This window comes from Aulostomus chinensis, chromosome 1, assembly GCF_037954235.1.
Source record: "Aulostomus chinensis isolate RoL2024-O1b breed Wild chromosome 1, RoL_Achi_v1.0, whole genome shotgun sequence".
In the NCBI taxonomy this organism is placed as follows: Eukaryota; Metazoa; Chordata; class Actinopteri; order Syngnathiformes; family Aulostomidae; genus Aulostomus; species Aulostomus chinensis.
In genome coordinates, this window is record NC_141320.1 from 62,206,949 (window position 1) to 62,230,173 (window position 23,225).

Here is a 23,225-nt window from a genome sequence, read left to right on the forward strand (position 1 = left end):
CCTACGTAGGCCTACTCCTCTTTAAACATGGGTCGCACCTCTCGAACCATGATGCCCATGGGCAACGCCCTCTTCTGGCATGACTACGACGACAACTGCCTGTACGAGTGCCTGGACGGGAAAGACTGCAAGAGCTTCTTCTGCTGCTATGAAGAATGCAAAGAAGGCGGCTGGAAGAGAGGACGGATCCACGTCAACATCCGCGAGCTGGATTCATACTCGCGGGTGTTCTTCCCCACGTCTTTCTTGCTCTTCAACATAGTCTACTGGGTCAGCTATCTCTACCTCTAGTTGGTCTCCCCCTTTGGACGGCGGCTCGGGATTTGAGGGTGAAACCAAGCGTGGAGGAGGAAATGAGGTGGAGCCGATCTTCTGTGGAGTTACGTGACCAAACAATTACGTGTGCTGTTGCACGCAGTGAAGGCCACGGTACTTTGAGCAGTTGGAGATTATGGCCCACCAAGTAGAACACAACACTCAGTCGTAGAACACCAAGCCTCACGTATTAACTTGAATGGATAGGTCCCGTAACCAGACAGACAGCTGTAACTTCAGAGATGTTTGGGAACGGGGGAGTTCATCGCTGGACCGTGGTCGGCGAGGTGGCGAAGCACCCATAGTGCCTTCTTTAGAAAGGGTGCGGCACTGAGAGACGCAGCTTCAGAGTTCCCGCCATTATTCTTATTACCTCATCCATCACACCGGCGCATGCTGAGCTGTTTATTCTTTGGAGAAACAAACCCAGAACACAGTTCTCACCACTGGACATGTTTAAAAGTAACACTCACCCATCATTTTGTAGCACATTAGTTTTAGTTGTACTTTAGAATTAGTTCCGAACGATATTAATGTATTTTTATTCTGCTTCTTATTAAAAATTTGTTGTATTTTCACAGTCAGGGTCCGTGTCTGGTAGAATTTTGTCTATTCAGTCAGTGATGATGCTTTATGACCTGCTGGCAATACCGTTTCCAGGAGCCGAAATGGTCCTTACACTCCAAATGTAGAAGAACTGCAGAAATACATACCAGTATAATACTGAGCAAGATAAACTCATTCCGACAATATTCTACAAGCAGTCTTACAAGAGCTATAAGGAAACACTTTATTTGCTTTTAAACGCTGTTTTGATTTTACGAGATGGCATTTATCATTTAAGTAGCTCCTCTCTTCCTCTGAGAAGCTCAAAGTGCTTCTCAATCTTCATTTACACTCTCCAACGGATGGCAGAGGCTGACACGAGGATGCTGACCAGCTCGTCGAGAGCAATTAGGGGTCGAGTGTCTTGCTCGAGGGCACGGCCCACAAGGAGTCAGGGGATTGAACCATTAAACTTCTGATTATTAGACGGCCACTCTACCCACCAAGCCCCTTCACAACAACTTAACTCTTTACCCCTGGGTTAGGATTACCCCGCAGAATAGTCAACTGACCAATGGAGCGATGCTGAATCAGCCAATCATCCGCTGAACCGTAAAAACATATCTAGTAGAAAGCAAGTTCAGACTTGGAATAAGCACAATAGTTGATGAAATCTCCCATAAAATATCCGAAGCTGCTCTCAAACTGAAACGCCATACAACTCTGCTGGTGGGATGGTCCGACGGCACCATTTTAAACACTCATGGGGCAGTGGCCTAACCTTATAAGCCTTTTTAAATCAGACTTGATTGCTAGTTCTATGCAGATTTTTACACCACCCCCCACACACCGACCATTAAAAGTGCAGTATGGCCACCGGATGGCACTAGATCACACGGTGGGTCAACGATATCAGTGCTTGGCCCGGTTCTATAGACGTGTTGGTTCTGAACCAGCTATACCGGCAATATATGTTTCGGCCACGTCACTTGAACCCTAAAGCACCTACTGGTAACATGACCACTTCGTCACCTCACACTCATTCCATCAGACATAGAGCTCAACTTAAACCTCTTGAAGAAAGTTCTTTTTTAACCTGATGAAAAATGGAGGAATTCCTGATGGCGCATCCTCATGATCACAGGTGCTTGTAAGATAAGGTTCTGTATATCGTGATCCTCGCATACTGTACACAGATGGGTACTGAAAAATGGATGATCCGGGATGGTTGCTGATGACTCTTGATGGGAGTCCCACATATCCCCTCCTCAGACATGTAAAATTGATGCCATATGTGGAGGCTTACACACACATAAACTACAGAGGTGGATGGGGGACCGACGGTGTGTTGACACATTTTTTGTTTACTGTTCTATGGTGTTTTTTGCAGTTGTTCAGCTTTGTAGAACAATCAACCCCACCCCCCCAACACACTTTTTTCCGCGGTATTTGTATGTGAAGAGAAAAGCTTTTATGTAAGATGTATCTAATTAATGTTTCTATTTTCATACAGTTAATGGAATGTATGTTAGCGAGGCCGGAGTCAAACTGGTTGCAGTTCAGTCTGTTCGAGAAGCCTGAATGAGTTTATATTTAGGGCACCTACATATTCATAAGGCCTCAACATATATTTATGTCCTGTCCAGAGGTTTGTAATTACAAATCAAATCACCTCGAGGAAAGCTGGAAACAGCTGAAGGGCTGTTTCTGCTGATTTTGCTCGGTGAAACCTCACCAGAATCGGAACAGACTGAACTGAAGCGAGCTTGGCCCACACCGCAGTAAACTCTCCTCACCTCTGATATTTCTACACTTTATAAGTGTCTTAGTCCATTGAGATACTTTAATAAAACAAAATCACTATTTTCTACGTCTTAATGAAAATCACTTGTGTGTGTTTCAACTGATTGGGACCTGTATTTTTAAAGCCTCTTATGAATCCCGAGTGCTAACCCGCGATCAGCGCTGGCGAGTATAATGAACTCCCTCACCGGCCTCTTCCAGACACCTCATCACCCCTATTAAAACGTTTTGAGCGTCTTTAAAAACAAAAAACAAAAAAAAAAGTACAAGATGCACAGAAATGGTGAATTAGTCCAATTTGTTGGTGAGGTCTGTGGCAGAGGCGACCTGAGAGGGGGAAAAAAAGCCATTCTGATCTAGGATCAGCACCACTGGAAGGAATATTTTATGAAAACAGGATTTGGAGTGAAAATAGGAAATCTTTTTTCTAGTGTGTGGTACATTACTTATATTAATAAATAATGTTTTGGTCAAGTGCTACTGTGAAGTCTTTTTGTGTGAGAATGAAACACTTTAGACGTGTGACTCTGTTATTTAACACTGATTCCTGCCTACAGGAGGGGAGTTGAAGACAGAGATGGGCAAGTGTCGCTTGTTTCTGATGTTCAACCACTTGACAACATTCTTCTTTTGGACCTCATCCCTGAGGATCATCACCAATTTGAGCACTGCAACTCCTGATGAAAGTGACCCAGCCATCTGCCCTCTCAAACACTGAAACTACTATATTGACTGATTTTCATCAGAAGAAGAAACAAACTACCAGCAGAGTTTTGCAATCATATCCTATGATTCAAGAATTTCCTGCAGACTTGCGCTGTAGCCTTAATCAAAGTACGTGTGCGGTTGACCCTCGTAGTTCAGTAAGGTCCATTTTTCATCGACTGAATGAGAGTGTTTGCAAATATGGATGCAATCAAGCCACCGGCACCGCCTCAAGGCTCTTGTCTAAATCCATGCGATAACACAGGTACAGAATTTTATGACCTGCTATTGCTAACATGTCAGTTCAGTATTATTTTGGAAATTGGCATGACAGACATTTGTAAATCTATTCCACCAACCATCTATTAGCAGTCACTGGAATGTCAAATGTGACCAACTGATTGTGGCATTTCTACTTGACCACAGCAACCATCCTGCTGCCATGAGCCCATATTTGACCTGCTAAAATCCTACCAACACATCTCTGGCATGTACAGTTACATCAAGGATGGCAGACGCAAAAGTTCCTGGTAATTTTTGCACACTGGGTCTGTCTCAACACTTTGCTCTTGGGAGACTGAGGACAATCACCTGGGTTCTGAGTGGAAATTATAACTATTAAAAACCCCTCTTAAGGGCAGTCCTTGACATTGGAGTGATGTCATGGACGAGGTGAACAATATTACGTTTCTGGTTTCACACAGACGACAACTGGTGGTGAGCCTCATTTCCATTCACTGCAAAAAAGTGTCAATGCCAATGGTGTGGTGGCTTCATTAGTGGCCGTAGACCATGAGACTAGTTCTGTTTTTCAAATATCACACAAAAATGATGCAATCATATTCACAGGATGTGTACAAGACATTTGAGGGTCAGCATCGATCGTATATGCACAGTCCAATGCTAATTTGAAACTGATTTGCACTCAGCAGCAGCAACAGCCCCATTCTGAGTGAAATAAATATGTAAGCAGTTTCCCTTTATAACATAATCATCCTTTGCCTGGTGTGTGTGTGTGTGTGTGGGCACACTAGTTACAGTATCAGTCTACATGAGTCTGTGGAGGTCAGACAAAAGCCACCCTCTATTTTTTTCTCTCTCAAAGCCTGTGTCAAAACCAATTTCAGACCAGAGCTTTGAGCCTGAATAACTTTCACAAACACACACTCAACCTCCTCTTGGAGGGGTGCGTGCCAGCAGGGATCAGACCCATACGTCCCTGCTATCACTTTCAGGGTGCAACAGTGGCGGCGCTACAGGGTTGCCGGCGGATAAAAAATGTGCCACAAAAAGGTGGGACGCAAGCATATCCAGAGTGTACGGAGAATGAGGAAGCTGTTTATTGTAAAGTTAGCATCGTAATTAAGACCCAGGTATGTTTCTCTTGATACAACCCCAAGTGCTTTAAATGAAATTAAGCACTCATCATACAATAGAGAAGCTGTCCTCAGGCCTTCCTGATAACAATGACACAACTAATACCCACTGACAGATGCGTGAGCCCGTCATCACTTTACCCGCCAGTTTGTTGACCTACTTTGAAGCAGGCAGTGTGAGCGCGAGACAGACAAATAGAGGGTGGATGTTGAGAGCGTGGCGCTCCGCTGCCGCCCTAAACTGGGAGACTCTCCTGCCACCTACACCAGGCAGAACGCAGCACGGCACGCTTACAGAGTGGATATGGAGAAAGGATCACTTGTGCAGTACAAAATTGAGCTGTCAGTGTGTGTGTGTGTGTGCGCGCATGCATGTAACTCATGAAGTGACAGCTTTGCTCGCCAGAACAAGGAACGTGTTGGTGAGAAAGGCTTCAGTCAGTAGGGTGTGTGTGTGTGTGTGTGTGTGTGTGTGTGTGTGTGTGTGTGTGTGAATACATTCATACACTCAGTAGTCATGCGTGTGAATGGGTAGTTTCACATCATGTTAGGAAAATGTGTGTACACTACAGTTACTATATACATATACACACACACACACACACACCTGTATATATACATATATATATATATACATATATATATATATATATATATGTATATATATGTGTGTGTGTGTGTGTGTGTGTGCGTGTGTGGGGGGGGTACTGTAATGATGTTATGCAGCTTACACACACATATCACCTTTGCCCTTTACTCAAGCATGTGCGTACATTCCAGCAGCTCTACGTCGCTCATAAGGAATTCTGCAGCTTTTTGCATGTGTGCGTGTGTGTGTTAGCAGGCGTGCGTGCATTTTAGAGCAAAAACTAGGATTTTAGCCATCAAGCGGTTAAACGGACATAAAATGGAGCATTTTGAGTTAGTGTTTTGAAAGTGAACACACTTTATGTGCTGCGTAAACACATATATTGATAATAGAGGATTTTCAGGTGCAGCAATGGTTCCTTTCTTGGGAAATAGCTGCCCTAAAATGCCAGTTGCGTTCCGAAATATTCCACTTGTACATCTCATTCAGGTATGATGATTTTCTGTGGTTTAGTCTTTTGAGAAGAAATTGTTAATTCCCAATTCTGGATGTAATGATTTTGTAAATTGCAAAGCCACATCATGTCAGTTGTCACACAGACTCTGACGGATGGTTACTTCTGTGCCTGACAATCATCTTACTTTTTTATCTTTTATTGCACAAAAAAAAGAAGAAGAAAAACCTAATTTGACAATAAAAATGTTCATTTGTGAAGGACGGGACACACTGTCATCATAATGACAGACTTATGACTTGTTCCTAAAGGTAGGAACTTTACTTTCTGTCTGCCTTTTAGCACTTTGGATCGATTCCCTTCAAAGTCATTTGCAGTGCAGTGATCTTACCTTCAAAATTAAAGCATCAGTGTTTTATTATTTTCATGGTTTTGTCATACCTGGTGTTGATGCTTGCTAGCAGCTATGCTAACATCACTCTTTTACCTCCCCACCCCAACCCCCGCTCTCACTATTCTTTAGTATTCTTCCGTCATTTCTGTTCACATGTTGCCGCATCAGAGGACCCAACAACTCAGGCATTAGCAAGTTTAGGGCTTTGAGTATACAGATGTCTTTTGTTTTTCAAAGTGGACCAAATTAATAATATTACTGGAGAAGAGAGTACATTTTCAACATATCCAACCGGAGACTATCCCTCCCTCACATTTTATACCTTTCAATTGGTAATTTTACATTGAGGCTGTAACCAGATTTACACAATTTTTTTTCCCTTGAATATAGGCGGACTCCTGTTGACTGTTACAGAGCGGGAATGTAAGGATGGTTCTTGATAATTCCTTTGATATTTTCGGACAAATTTGACTAAAGAGCAACAGGTGAGATGCTGCGAGTTTCTGCTGGCTGATACTTCTTCAAGCTAATGGGGAAAAACTTCGGGCAGGGATCTCCATCATCCCTCTAAAATGTCATTAAAAGATTAAGTTCCAGAGAAATGGTTTGCTGCTGTTTTTATGTTCCAAATAAAGTGAATGGAAAGTGTGTGTTCGCAACCTCCTTTGTTGATACCTGCGGATTACAGTCATGCAACACTGAGCCGTGATTGAGTATCGACAGAATCAGCAGCAGTAAATGAATTCAACAAGATATTCATTCAGTAACAAGGAGAAGGCTGTTCTGCCGGCTGCACAGGGGAGGGGGAAGACTTTAATGTACTGGTACATGAAAGAACCATCTGTTCTGTGTTTGAAGGGAGTGTACACTGTACAGGTTGGAATATCTGAACAACTTTACAGGCCTTATGATTTACATCATGAGACACTGGTTCAACATGTGCTAATTCGCCCTCTTGCATGATGAGATTCCTCTATTAGCATACTAACTTTGCTTCAGTAGAAGCTAGTTGTCCCAGCAGTACTGCATGATGTTGCGTTAGAAAACTAATGACATGCTAGGTGGATTGGTGCTACCTTTGCAATGTGCCAAGCTAGTCAGTTCCTGTTTCCTGTTTTCATGCTAAGCTAAACAGCATATTATGAAGTGTATAGGACATTTCCACGCTTAACTGCTATTTTAAAAGATTTTTTTGCAGGAAAGGTTTAAAGTGATGCTTTGAAAAGAAGGACAACGAACCTGACAGTGACTTGTGTGTAGGAATAATTGAGCCTCATTTATGAAATAGTCTTAAATCCTATGTGACTTCTTAGCCCTCAATTTCCTGCCTGGAAGACTAAATTGAGGGTTAAAAAAGAACACAAGATCATTTTCTAAATGAGGCCCATTGGGTTACTGAACGAATGGCATTTTCTCAGAGCTAAAACTCATTTCAAAAACCCACAAAGCTTGCACAAGTATTCAATAAAAGTTTTATGGCTCTTGTGCATGCGTGTGCTAAAACCCCTCCTACTATTAAACAGAAGCGGAGCATTTCATCTCGACAGATGAAATTCTGAGCTTCAGATCAGAACACCCCCTGCTGATTAACCTCCTGAGGCCCCCCGATACAGGACGTGACCTTATGTGTCACAGACACCCCTGACTTCACTGCCAAACAACATTAGTAATCTCTGACATCATTTATAGTTTGTGTGTTCTCTTTTATGACAACAGGATATTATGAAGGCATAAGTGAAATGTCACATTATAATTGCAATTAATTGAAGATTTATTTATTTTTCTTCAACCATACTACATCACCTCTGTGACTTGGTATCAATTTAACTAAAGAATAAAAACTGCCATAATGTGTTCATGCTTTTGAACAATTTTTTTTTTTTTTTTATTTGTGATATAAAACATTGTAATCTCGGGGACATGCTTGTAAAAAAAAATACAAATCCTTTGTCATTTTTAAAATGAGACAACAATAGAATCAAGTTGCTGGGAGGCAGCAGTCACCGCTTCATCACACTCTGGTAGGAATAATATGATGAAACCACCATTTCAGCGTTTCATGTCACTAAAAAGCATCAGCTCTTCAATAACCTCTTAATATCCATAATTGATGCTTGCATAGTTTGCTGCACAAGTGTTTGTTGTCATGCTCATTTGTGTCTGTCTGCCTAAGAGGACCCTTCACAGCAATTTCATGACAATAATGTGACTCTTTTTAATCTCTCCCTGGTAAGGAGGGTTAAGTTCCTATTGTGAGGTTTTCTGTATGGGCTGCAGGTACCCGTCCTACTTATTGTGAATGATTTACACTGTCTGGTGCTAAAAAAGTTCTAAAACAGAGCTGGATGGTTGAATGGCAACCGCCTGAGGGCTACAGACGCAGACTATTACCGCTTCAAAGATTCTGACGAGTTTGAACTGGGCAGAGAATGTTTAATTGTTAATAAAGGACAAATGTGAAAGTCATAGTGAAAGACACCACTTTCAAAAAAATTACCTTTCATGTGCTGCTCAGTGGCGGCGCACCACTACCATCACGTCTTATGTTTTGGGATTCAGGGCTAAAATAATCTGATATTCCAAAGAGTTTAAAAATGAAAAAAACGTGCGGGTTTCATTACAGCAGCAAATTGGATGGCGGAGTGACGGCACGCATGCATAAACATACCCGCTACCACTCGCACAACAGTTGGGCCTCATCTGAGCCTTTTCATTAACAGAAACTCCAGGGAAATCTGTTTGTTGGCGAGGTCCGCCTGACTTTCAGCCATATGCAGAAATGTTTACAACTCAGGAGTGGAGGGAAAGAAGAGTGTGTGTGTTGGAGGGGGCCTCCACCTCACAATGGCCGCCCCTGACGACTTCATTAAAGATGCATCCTGCTTCTGTCTGGGAGCCTAAACTAACAAATCGGAGCTCAGGGGAAAATTGGACCAAAATAGATGAATGTGTTGGTATCATGGACATCTATCATCTCTGCAGCAGGATAACAGGTCTGACTGGATTATCTGCTCTGCTTTTATTTAGTTTTCTGATGTTTTCCCTGGTCCATTCTGCAGAAACTTCAACTTTCTTTTAATGGTGAATAAGATTTTTAAAAAAAACAAAAAAAACAAAAAACCATCCCAGAACCTTCTAAGTATCCTGGATTAAAATAGCAGGGCTAAAGGGGACTTTTAACTTTTAACTAATAGCTCAGCATTTTATAGCCAAAACAGAATATATTTTTGCAAAACCAATGACAGGTAATGCTGGTTAGGGGCAGGATGTATTATCATGATGTACTGCAGGACATCATGATAGTTGCAGGATAATCAGTCTGTGATACAGTACATACGGATATTAGTGCCACGAGTTTACCTCCTCTGAACTCATTCTACTTGGTTTGTAAGGTATCGTACAGCATCATTGTTCAAACGGTCTAATATGAGAGCTGCATAACTGCTGTGTTATGGTGAGAATCCCACTAAGATCATCCCCTAATCAGTGATTACAAAGGTGTTTTGGTGTTTCCGAACACTTTGATGTGGGGATCCTTCACGGGCTTCCTCACAATTAATCCCACTGAGGATTCCTCTTTGTCCTTTAAAGCATCTCGACTTGCTTTCAACTACAAAGCAGGGACTTAAAAGGTAGCCTTTGGACTTCGCTAGGTACACAAGGGTGTGTGTATGACACAGAGAGAGTTTTGCAGTTTTGTTTTTTTTTTTAAGCTGGAACAGTTTCCTGTTACACTGCTGTTGGTATACACAAAGCTACAAGTCCAGACAAGGACTTAGATAGCTTATATCACTCTGGCGTGTCCTTCGTTTACCTCCCAATCCATTCTGTACATGGAAGTGTGACTCAGGGGAAATCCCGTGACCGTTGCAGTCATTACTGGGGTGTGATTAAGAGCAATGAGCAGCCGTGGTCCAAACATCTGTGACACCTCTGTTAACTTTTTTTTGGATCCTGTGTGAAGGAACCAGAGTCAAAGTCATCACATCCACCAGCTGTCACCGGCGGATGCCCCCCCCCAGGCTGCCAACTCCAATTGACACCGTTATTGCACCTCCAGTTCTTCCAAACCTCTAATCTGCGCCTCGCTTTCATGACTGATTTTGAATTCATGATTATTCCTACATATGCCTCCAAGTCTACATAGAAACTTGCAAAAATCCCAGAAAAAAATGATAAAGTTGATGATGAAGTTATGCACTTTTACAAGATGAAGATTTAAATTGATGTTCAGCCGGGGGACATCAGCTGTGATCCATCCTACCAGGAAGCAGCCATCTACTCACTGTTGTACAGAAGGGAAAATATTTTCACAGTCTTTTCATCAGAATCCCACATCCAACCTTGAACACGATAGCCTACATTGTGTCTTAATGGATATGCAGGGAAAAGGTTTCTTCAATACATCCACTGTGCTTTCACAGAAATACCTTTAGAACCCCACTGTCAGGTGGAAGGCTGATATCTTCCTGGAATTGCTGAGCTTTATTATTTGCATGTGAGATAGCAAAGAGCAAAAAAAATAAATAAATAAACCTGAGGTAGAATCAACACCAATCTTCCAGCAGCTGCTACCCTGCTCTCTATGGATTTTGCAGAGGATGAGGGTATTTTTCCAGCATGCACCAGAAACATCTCATACAGGGGGAACATTTAGGGAGTACAGAGCAAGGTATCACATGCCCTGGAACATGCTCAGAAGTTCATGGCGTGTACTAATGAACAGCTTTTATGCTAAATGATGTGGAATTACAATCCTTACAGGTACAAAACAACATACAAACATGTATGTTGTTTTCTTTCAGACACATAAAAAGCTTTGAAATTCACAAAGTTTTGTTCTGAATATTTAAGCATGTAATATTTGACTTTACAAAACATAATATACACCTGAAGAAGGTCCTTGACCAGAACATTGTGTGTTTGAACACTTTTTCCTACTGAAGGAGTGCAGAGAGTGTGTGGGTGTTTTTCCTCTCTGTAAGAGTTTCTCCTTCCTACGCACCTATCACACTATTGAAGTGCGCAAGGGAATTTTTTTTTTCCTGGCCGACTATAAAATTAAAATCATTTTGCTTGCAAAAGGTGATTTTCAGTTTTAAAGCATCAATCAAGAGCTCTAGAAGGGTGGGTAAGCGGTAGAAAGACGGGATCAGAACCACCTCCAAATAAAAAGCACTACAATAATCTCTGAATTTGTTTCAGTTCAATGGGAATCAAAATGCACAAAAACAACTGTGTTCAACCAGGAAAAAGCAAGAGCGTCAAAGTCACTGGACGACAACCAATCAGGATGAAGATGGCTTTGAATCTTGGAAATAACAGTTTTGCGCACCTATCTTGCTGGTCAGCGTTGTTGGCATGGTAACCTGAGAGAAGTTTGACGGTCACAGTAAATATACAGTAACAACCAGCAGGTCTGCAGGACATATGAATGTCCCTGCTTTCCTCTTGTTCCCTAGCTAGCTGCCATAGCAACCAAGGTCAGAGCTCATAGCCCTTTTATGGCATGGAGACATATTCCAGTACAAATAAACCATATAGGGATGCGGACTACCTGCAGGAATGGCATGACTGCTCCTTTCTCTAATCAAACCTGAGTGGCTCCACAAGCAGACTAGACAGGCAGGAGTTTCTATTGACCAGGACCAGGACCGTGACCATCTCAATCATCAGGTGGTCAACTCTCCATGTCAAACTCTACTTTTTGCTGTGAGGAAACTCGGAGACATGCTCCTCCTGCATGGCGATTTGGACCAATCCAATTGATTGGAGTGCTCTTTTTAAAGGCCCATGATGGTATAATTTGACAGACGCTACAACAAAAAATAAAACAAACCCAAAAAACAGAAATATAAAGGTGCGTGAAGGGTGCAATCATGTGAAGTGGAGCACTGTTAGATACACACACTGGTTTGTTTTGTGTGTTTCTCCCTTTTGAGCTCACAAGAGTCAAATAAAATATTCAGGCTTCATCCCTGCAAGCTGAAGACACTCCGGATGGATTTTTTTTTCTGAACGTGCATGCTGCCTTTCTTTCTCTCTCTCTGTCTCTTAATATCGCCGTCTCACACACACACATCCACAAGTAGTCAGCCCCTCCTCCAACACCACAAACATACACTGTTTGTCTCCGTGCTCTGTGTGCTACAGATAATCTTTATGAGGCAGGGACCCCTTTGAGAGTATTTATAACCCAATCAGACGGGTATTCAGCCTTTTCTTGTCGTCTTTCAACTGTTTCTACCCTCGCGTCTGCACCAGCGTTAAAAAGCAACTAAATCAACGTATCAACGTGAGATCCTCACTCGCCTAGCGTGCATCTGTGTGTGGGAAGCAGGTGGTATTCCTCAAAAGATATTTTAATTTTTAAAAAAGAAGACATTATTGCTTCGACCAAAACTAACTCAACTGATTACAAACACACGGGAGTGCATGTCTGGAAGAGCAGTTTGCTGTTTGCTGTGTGTGTGTGTGTGTGTGTGTGCGCGCACGCGTGTGTGTGTGCATATGTCTTTCTGTGGCCCTTTCAGCCAATAATCACAGTTGTCAACTCGTCATGTGTAACTCCAGATGGCAGACTTTGAGGTGAAATCTCGTTAGATGCATGAACTGTGCCGCGTTGCTGCTATTTATTTTGTCACTGATAGGTGACTGGAACAAGCAGGTGCGCGTGTGTGTGTGTGAGACTGATCAGTGATGTTAGCATCACACCTTCAGTGAAAGAAGAAAAAAAAAAAAATCGCACAAGACATGACGAGTCATCTTTCTAAAGGTACTGCAGATATGAGCAGCAGAAAAAAATACCAACACAGTACAGCAGTGTCAGAGTATCCTTGTGTGGATGTCTTCATGGAAATTGGCTGTTGACACATTAATATGTCATTTGCTTCCATCTGTGGCTGGAAGGATCCGGGAGACATGTTTGCATACAGTGAAATGGTTTCTTGTTTTACACTGATGAAAAACTGTTTTGTGAAAGAATGACAGACAGACAGAAAAATGCACTAAATGAAAAAAGTCAAATGAGCGATGCAAGAACTGTGTGTCTTGTAAACTGACTGTAACACTTGTTTGAAGCCCTGTGGGTTCATTTCACAGATTAAGATTACTGAGGAAATTCTTCATCAATGATCCTATTTTTCAAAAGCGAGACGTGAATGAGCTAATAACAGTTACTTCGTCATAAAAACTATGATAGTGCATGTTTTGTTTCGGTTTAGATGACACATTGCTTGAAACATTGCTTCATCTGTGTAAAACATATGATCCCAGCAAAGGTAAAGGACGTAGCAGGGTGGGATGTAAGGAGGGAACCACTACCCCCCCATAACATGTGTTATGAGAGAACAGCGGTATGCAAATCTGCCCATCCACTAGCATTCATTGTGCTAAGCCAGCTAGCAGCCTCTAGTCTACTTAGAGCGTGTTTCCACTGGTTCACTTCAGCTCGCTCGGTATAGGTCAATATGTAGTACCATGTTGGGGCCAGAGGTAACGGGGCCAAACCGACCCGACCTGAAGTGAGCCAGTAGACACGCTTTTAAAATATCTTGCTCTGCTCTTAGGAGGATGGATAATTCAACAAAAGAAGTGTTCCTTTTCATGGAACATTACAGGTGTAGTGCTGACAAACAGGCTGACAGGCATCACGGCTGGTATAGTCCCATCGTCCCATTATCTCAGACTTAAAAAAAAAGATGATTGAGTGAGGAAATGGCCTCCATTAAACTATTAAGTTATGAACTGTGGAAGAGGCTATCCATGCCTATGATACATCACAGACTTCCCATGAGATTTATGACAGCCGTGTCCATTGCCTCAGGCTGATGTCAGAAACACTGTCCAACCAGACAACCATCAAAGGATTTAGGTTGCCTGAAGGGGATCTGAGTTGATGGAGATCTATTCACTATTTTTTATGTGATCAGGGAACAAAAAGCAGGAACGCGCTGATCAAAATGAGGTAATCTTTCCAAATAGATGAATCCCTTTCATGGACTCGGCCAAAAGCAAGGCTCTTGTGACTCTCGGGCCGCCTCTCTGATGCTCATTTACATGACCAAGTGTGCACCTGCGTCAAAAGAAACATCCCTCTTGACCGAAGAGTTGTTCAGTTGGGATCTGTAATCATCGGGGTATTTCAAATTGCAGGGAGGGCAACAAGAGTGACTTGCCTCTCTTTGGATCTGCTGCAGCCTGAATCAATACATCAATGGCAGCCAGCAGGGGAAAAAAAGAGTGCATGTGAGTGGGAGGAAAGTGGGTTTTACATTGTGGAAACGTGCATCAAGGTAGCGCAGTGGCTAATGTCCCTATTATTACATTTTAATAAGCTTTTTTGTCTCATAAGGAATCAACCTAAAAAGAAAGCATGGTCACTTTGCGGTGGCTGGGATGCATCTTTTCTGTCTTATAACAGCAAAATTCAATGCTGCCGACACACCTCATCAACACCCCACTGTTTCCTCTTTGACATGCTACATCAATCAACACTTTAGTTCCTGCACAGCAAGACCACACATCAGTCGCACTCTGATTTGTGAGTTTCACACTATGCAGATATTGTGGTGGGTTTTTGTTGTTGTGTTTTGTTTTTGTTTTTTTTTATAGTGGGGGGGGGGGGCTGCAGCTGCTGGAACACTATTGGGATTAGGAAGCGAGTGAAATCCTCATGATGAACAATCTCAGACACACCTTCTGGCACGCGCAAGTTCCTCTTTTCTGACATTAAATCATCTTGGTGACGCGCAGGATGTTGTTTATGGAACGTGTCCCGAGTCCAATCCAGTCAACAGTGCAACGTCTAAAAATGTGGCTGTAAACAAGGTGGTTACGGCTGATCTGAGGTTCAGTCTGGTATAAATCCTTGGAGCTATAATTAAAATTGAATGAGACAGGAGTACTGAGGGGGACACGCAGGAAAACAGAGCACCAACTCAAATTAGTTGTACTGTACTCAATCAAGGTATGAAAATGTGCAGTGGTGAGAGTAAAAAAACAAATTAGGAAAGTCTGGATTCCCCTTTTTCATCTACTTGATATTCAAAACTGATTATTTCTCGCCGGGTATGTTTGACTGTTAAATATTTAAAAACTCTTTGCATTTCTTACAAGATGGAAGCTATAACAGATGTAACAAAGGTCAAGACTTTCTGCTGGGACCAGCAAAGCTCCTGACAGTCATAGGTGTTCAACTGCTCGCTCATGTCATGGTTTGTGTTTAAGTGATGGATGAAAAACTTATTTCTCTCACATTTTGCCAACAAATTTGTTTATGAGCACTAATGTTTTGCAATGTGCGAATCATCAAGATGCCTTTACCTTGAATTACATGGTTAAAATTTACGTTAAATTCCCAATAGTTTTTGAACATCTTTTATGAGACTTTTTTGTGAAGCTGTAATTATCGCGAAGGACTCAAATTGCCCAACATCAACTTGAAGATAAGACTCGACAATTCCTTTTAACAGTCAACTGTGAAGGACGAAAAAAAGAGAGATGTAAAATCGATTCAAGAGCAATCCCGTTCTACAGAGCTCCCGTCTTTATGTAGGACTTTAACTGTGACGGGTTCAACTCTGAAACACCTGAGTGAACCTCAGGCAGACAAGCACAAAGAACAACATGCCTCCTCATTTCCACCAAACTCTACAATCCATAGTTCATTTGATCTGTAATTCCATTTGTTCGTTGGCTCCTTTAACAATAACAACATTGTCGAGTATGCAGAACACTGCGGTCTGAAGGGCTTTGTAATGTCAGGTGGGTGCTGTACAGGTTTACACACTGACACGCGTCTAAATCTCACCAAGAGGGTTAATCAAAAGTCACCTCCTTTCAATAATGAATATAACAGGATGAAAGATTCCTAGTGGTCTTGTTACACTTCTTGTCTAGCTTATGTCAGGCGTCTGAAGACCTTTAATGTTCGACACATTAAATATTCATTAATTACATTCAACAACGGGAGAGGGAGGCATCTTAGAATGTTGGTGTCATTATCTTCTCAATCATATCCGTCTATCAATTAGCCCAGGAAATTAGCTTCTATATGAAATAAGCTTCCAGGGCATAAAGGCCTCATAAAGACCTGAGAGAGATTCTTTCGCAAGTACGTAGGCCAGATGCTGCCAAGATTAACAACGTTAACTTTGCATTAAGTTATTGAGCATGCTAACTTGGCTATATTATTGAGTTTTGAATGTCATAGCTGGCTGTGGAACATGTCAAGCAGAGCAGTTCCAATGCCTTCAGTATGAGACCTAATTGTGAAGTTGGGGTCCAGCTTGGGGGCTACATGCTATTGAATAATACACAGAATTACTCAGATACAAGCCTGTATCAGAGGCATTCCCAGTGGCCTATTGAAATTCAGACAACTCTAACATTAATCTTTGTCACTGGCTAATGTGGTAATATTGATGACATTCCCATTATCTCATATTTATGAAGCTAATACAGGCAGCAAATATTAGCCAAGCCAAGCTCGCCTGCTGTACAGTGAAGAGTGGCACAGGAATCAGTCCTGAAACCCAGAAATAAGTAATTATAAGTCAGTTGAGCAGTATCCTCATTTCAAAGTGAAATTAAGTCTATGGTACACAAGATTAAGATATTTTAACTTTTTTTTGCATGCCATAAACATCAGTAAATACAAGACAATTTTTTAAAGCATTTTATGCATCTTAAAAATGGCAGCAAGCAGCTTAACGAGACTAAAAAGGACGTTGCGGACATTACAGGCAGTCACACCAAAAACGGCAGAAGTGTGAAGCTAGTTGGAGTGAAGTCATTCACAGCATAACGTTAACTTTGTACTCCTCACGACTGCTGTTGCACATTAATAATCATTAATGTGTTCATTTGTGCTTATCTTTTCAAAAAAATTGTGCAGGTCTAGGAGACTGCTGTCAACAACAGCTGATTTATCTGCAATAATCAAAACGCTAATACACAGACCCCATGGGGAACCCAGAGCCATGCTCACTTCTGAGTTGTCTTATAAAAATGTATCACACTATGAAGTGCAAGTACAGGTGAAGAGACCACTAAGGGACATAATTCATACAGGGAGGATACATTCACTTGAAGTATCCATTATACTGTCAAAGACCTAGACGATGCAATGTAGATACAGTTGCCACAGTGATTTGAGTGGCCCGAGCAGCTTAAAGGCAGTTTCATCTGACAAAGTCGGGGTGGATTTATAACAGCATAGCCTGATACCCACTGTAGAGCCTAATGATAGGTCAAAACATCACTTAACATCAGTAATGGGCTTCTACTGGATGGGAGTATTATTATATTCAGACCACATGTAGCTCATCTAGCCCAAATCCTGGTGCATCAAGGCCTTAGCAGCTTTATTCTTCAAGCAGAGAGCTGAAAAGATTGAGCTCATCTGATTATCCTCACAGGAGTTTAATCTCCTTGTTTTGCATAGTTGATAGCAGAATTGACTACAGCCCCAGAATGGTGGTGTGAACAAGAAAATTGCTTTTCAGTAAAGATGCATCTTCATGGTTTGATGCCTTGAGGGGCTACAGCTTTCTTCACCTTAAAATGTAGCCAAGGACATGGGCTTCGTCCCTGTAGTGACTAAACTGAAAATCTACATCAGCTTTCATTTTGATCAGTCTGAGGTATTCCAAACAACAACCTCCTGTGTCGTTGTGAGGTTTGTAGGCATTTCATTTCTGACTAAATCTGAGTGTGATCCATCTCTTTGACTGAGCTGAAGCTGCAGATATGAGGCATACTGGAACACACAGAGGTGAAAAGGTTAATCCAAAGAAATCCACTGTTTCTTACACTCGATAGCGTGAACCAGTGTTCATCTCTAAGGTGTTACTGACCCATTTGGTCTCGATAGCTCAATACACACTATGCTCATGCCTTTGATTTACTCACTGCTGGTGCAAGCAGTCCATGCTCCAAGAGAGAAAACAGTGCTTTGTCGACTTCTAAAAAAAAAATGGAGCAGTAGCAGCCCAGAGGTTACAGAGGCAGGCTCGTACCTGGAGGGCCACTTTTTACTTCCCCTATAAAATAGGGGAAAGATGAATAAGGAGCACTTCTTCTCTCCTTAGGCAAATATAGTTCCAGAAAGCCTGGATATGGTTCAGTGAAGCTGCTGAGTTGCCAACAAAAAAATCCCTCTATACTCCAATAGAAGTGCTTGTCAAATCCAATTCCCCCATAGATTTTCTGAATCTACAAAGCAGGGTCAATAATTTCTTTAACTTTCCAAACAATCGTACAAAACCCTAACGTTGGTTTTAAGAGCATTAATATGCCACGAGGGGTTGTGCTTCACAGTTAGATGAGACGATTCTGACAGGCAGATTTTATTACCTTTGGACAAAGACAGGCTGAGTCCTCAGTGTCTCTAACTATGAGTAGCACGAGACCACGTTAGCACCAAAGAAACCTTCCAAAAAACTCATTCATGAGATTCCAAATGATGATGAAAGGTTGCTATGATAGAAGGCAAGATTGTGCTTTCTGGTGATGCATAAATGTCACAAGGTAACATTTGTAGCTTTCGCACTCTGTACAGAAAGGTATTGTCCTAAACTAGGAGACCGTAAATGAAAAGCTTATGTCTTCGTCACAGTTTCAAAGAAGAAGGAAGATATTTTTTATTTATAAAATGGCAGCATGAGGAGGAGCCGATTTGTTGGTTATGAAGCAAAAACGGGAACGTCTGACAGTCATTTTGCTGCTAGACGATGAATCAACCAAATGATGGTGCTCATGTATCGATATACTTTTTGTCTCCTGTAATTTGCAAAATGACAAAATTTCAATTCGGGTATGAGATTTTTAAAAAAAAAAATTTTTTAAACCAGCTAAAGACTGCAGGTCCATCCAAAGTCACATTGAGGAGATAGCAGCTCCAGCAGGTTCGGAACCCCAAACTTTCCCTGGCCACATCCACCTGCCAGACCAGAGAGGAGATATAGTCCCTCCTGCTGGTCCTGGATCTGCCCCACAGCCTCCTTCCAGTTTGAGGTGCCTGGAACATCCCCCTAGGGAGGCACCCAGGTGGCCTCCTGACAAGATGCCTGACCTCAACTGGCTACTTTCAGCTCTGCTCCGAGTCCCTCGTGATTGACTGAACTTCTCATCTCATCCCATGGGAGCTCCCATACACCATCTTGAGGAAAAACATTTTGGCCGCCTGTGTTGGCGATGTCGTTCATTTTAGGTGCATATTTACTGTACATACACAGGAATGGAAGAAACCTTTGCATCTAATCTTTCAACACTCATCTACAAAAGGCAGTATTGTATTGTCAGATATTGTTACAGTTATAATTAATCCTCTCTGACAAGGATAATTACTTTGGTGTCGCAGGCACAATTGTCTTCTAATGATCAAACAATGCAGCTCTGAACTGTGTACACAGTGAGGCTGCATCAAAAACAGTGACTGACAACCTGTTGGCTGCATCCGCTATTTACGCTTTCCTGTTCCCTTCAATGCAACAAGAAAGTCTATGCGGCATGGACTGATTTTCCATTTCAAACACTAAAAATATCTTGAAACCTTCCCCTACCTTTGATTGATGGAAACATCATTATGACTCAATAATTAATGACTATTACAGAGTCATTTCAGTGAGAAATCTTTTATTATTGAGAATTAGACGAGTCCTACCCGATCATTGAAAGTTTGACATAATCGCTACAGAGTTTGATGAAACATTTCCAGCTGTGAGATAAATGATATACACACGGCCAGAGGAGAATGTGCTTCCCTGACTGTGGGAAATGTAGTGAAAATGATGGAGGCTAAATGAGAGTTACAGGGGTGAGAGTGAGATTGGGAAACAGGAGGGAGTAGGAAGGGCGTGAGACAGGAATGGAGTGGAGAGTAATGAGGGAGACCGGAAAGTTGGCAGAGGGAGAGAAAAGTCTAAGCGGGAGATAAGGGAGGGAGAGACAGAGCAGGGAGGAGGGGGGCAGAGAAAGAGAGATAAGGGCTGGGAGTTATTAGGGGCAGCCTGCTGATGTGGATATGGAAGGGAAAGCACACCTAACGCTGCAACTCCCTTGCGTGGAGGAATTATTTTAAAGAAATCTATAATTCAAACATTAGTTTTCTTTCTTCTTCTTTTTTTTTCTTAAAAAAAAACAGACAATTTGATTTTTAGCAGCCTATTAAGACCATAATGACAAAAAGATCTTATCCCCTCATCAAATAAGTGCTTCAGAAATCTTGATAACTCTTCTAACTCTATTTGTTTGTAATAATCAAAATCTGATCAGCAGTTCCAGGGATGTGAGAGAAAATGGCTAATTATTGAAAATAACTGAATTTTATGCTTGGCTGAGGTGGCAGAGCTGATGGTAGGGGAAAAAAGGGAATAAATGGCACCAGACAGTCGAGTTGCTCACAAGGAAAAGAGGTGCTTGTCCCCTAGATGTTTTAAATTGCTTTTTAAATTCAATTTGACTCGCTGCCAGTGGGACATGCAAAGGAAGACTATTACTGTGTCTGGAGACTTCTTGCTGTTTAGCCATGAAAAGCTGATTGACACATTAACATGTATTGAAATAGAGTCCCATGTTTGTTTTTATCTCAAATGGGGATAATTTTAAAGTATCATTACGGAGCATTATCAAGTTCCAACAGGGCACTTGTGCATTCTAATGCATTTGGGAAACATAATTAGAAGTGAAACAACTGATCTGAACAAAAACATTGAAGAGTGTAACAGAAACATGCAAAAACATGCTGGGGTGACAGAGAGACTACCAGTAGATCTTGTTTTTCTCTATGGAGGGAACTAGAAATAGAAATAAACAGTATGAAAATTCTGAGATAATAATGAAAGCTGCATAAAAAGCTTGCTGCTGTTTCGTACACAGTTATCAGAAGTTACACTGTGTAGAAACATATGTACAGAGCTCAGAGAACTTACTTGAGGCCAGAATTACTGGGGAAGGTTACTTCATCTTGTTTAAGTACAAATTTCTTTTCACAACATGTGAACAGTAGAGAGAAAAAGTGATTGCGGCAACAATGGAAATCTGACTTCAGCAGCTGATTGGTACTAGGCAGGTATCAAAAAGAAATTAAAAAAGAAAAAAGCTTGGTCTTACTGTTGGCTGTGACATTGTCAATTATGTTATTTCAGGGGTAAAACTTCAAGATTCAGACAATGGAACAGGACCTGTTGGACTGCACCTTTTGTCAAAGTTTTGCTAGAAGCAGTCGTTTACCATGCGTAGAAAGGAATATCATCTCAGGAGTTCCACAAGAATCCAATTGCGGACCTCACATTTTAAATCGTTAATCTTTCAATTTGGCTTTGATGTATTGGCCAGCTATTCAAGTAATTTTAATGAAAGACTGAGACAATCTGCATAATCATCACTTTGAATAACTTGAAAGCATTTGCGATTACTCCTTATTCTCACAGCAAAAAAACAAAACAAAAACAATACTCCACCGCCTAAATTAGCTGTTGAGTTTACTTGTACTATGTGCTATATACTGCTGACAGATTACCTTACTGATGATACAAACACTGATTAAAGTCATTTTGAGTGTATTTTAATTACAAATTATTTACTGAGGCTATCCTTTTGCATTTTTGAAGATGAATTTTTTTTTGTTCAAGCCTGTTGACAGAGTAAGAAAGCTTATTTAACAGGAACATATAAAGACAGGCGCTTTTATCATGCAGAGGTGCCATCGGGATTAGCGTCTAAATACCTTAGCACTGATACAAAACATCGGCTAATTAGTGTGAAAGCTTGTTGTGTTTTTGTGTGTGTACAGCTGTGATGTTGTGTGTGATGGGGTTGAGCGGAAGAGCGAGTCTTAACACACAACAAGAACCTACATTTCATCATCTGTCATATTTGTTACAACTCAAGAATTAAGTGTCACCATCTTCTCTTTAACGCCTCTACCCAGGATCAACATGCTTTTAGACACATTACAGATTTTAAGCGTGGCTAGAGAAAAGGATTACAAGAGCAGGTGCTTCCGGAACACTGTGTTACAAGAGCTTTTGATATGGAAAAGTGCAACTTAAGCCTCTTATGACACTATTTCAATGCAGGGGTTTCTGATCAATTCAGGTAGACGGTGGAGAAATCGGTGCCTGTCTGTGAAACTGACCACCTCTGTTGTTGCCCTGACTCAAATAAACACAGATGATGGCCATCACAACATCACCTCATACATACTGTAGCCAAATCAGAAAACCTATAAGTTCCAAAATGAATTATTCGTGGTATAGTTCCTTTAAGCAATATTACAAAATATTTTTAAATTTGGGTGTGATTTCTCCTGTAAAGATGTCAGAGCTACACCTGGACAGGAAGTGAACATTCACTCAAAATTAAACTGAACATGATGTACTCCGGCCTTGATAAGATTACATTGCAGCTGTATTGCGGTTACAGTCATGCCTCTCTCACTCATTCTTGCAAAGATGCATTTCGACCTCATACATATGAAAATAGAGCCCGGATTGAAACATAGTGGAAAATTCCTTTAAGTTAACTTTTAATAGAAGAAGAAGAAAACACCATGAGCAGATAGATGAATGTTTGCCGAGTTAGAGGTTGGCATCTGCGACTGAACTTGCTAGTTTTTGTAATTTGTGAGAATTAAAATCAACATTAAATGATGGGATTTAGTACCTTTCACCAAATATTTGCAACCAGCTTTGACAAGTCACTGATTTCAGTCTTTTTTTTATATATGTGTTGTGCTTGTTGTTTATATCGCTTCTCCCCCGGTAGGCCACTTTAATTGAATCATGCATGACAAGTGAAACGGAACTCATTTTCTGGGGAGCTACAGCTGCAGCGCTGGACAGATATAAAAAGTAGGACTCTTTATTTTGAGCACAGGTTTTGGGGGAGCAACTTCTTTTTTTTAAGGAAGAATATTTACAAGAGTGAACTGCGTGATGTTGCTCCCTCATGTAAACTGGTTTAAATAAATCATGTCTCCTCTGAAAGGCTGGGTGCAGCTTCAGCTGTGAGGAGACAGAAAGGCCCCACTTATTATTC

General features: G+C 41.4%; 2 protein-coding genes across 8 annotated transcripts in view; one reads left to right on the plus strand and one right to left on the minus strand.

Moving 5' to 3' along the window:
* LOC147272633 (gamma-aminobutyric acid receptor subunit gamma-3-like) overlaps positions 1 to 3,130 on the plus strand; it is a 74,979-nt gene extending 71,849 nt beyond the window's left edge. Inside the window, exon 12 of the mRNA XM_086198650.1 lies at positions 10 to 3,130. Within this exon, the coding sequence (XP_086054776.1) occupies positions 10 to 291 (282 nt within the window). The 3' untranslated portion in view covers positions 292 to 3,130. The remainder of the gene's footprint in view (positions 1 to 9) is intronic.
* Positions 1 to 23,225, minus strand: part of cfap221 (cilia and flagella associated protein 221) — a 100,873-nt gene that overhangs the window by 31,112 nt on the left and 46,536 nt on the right. The gene's annotated exons all lie outside the window — the stretch shown is intronic.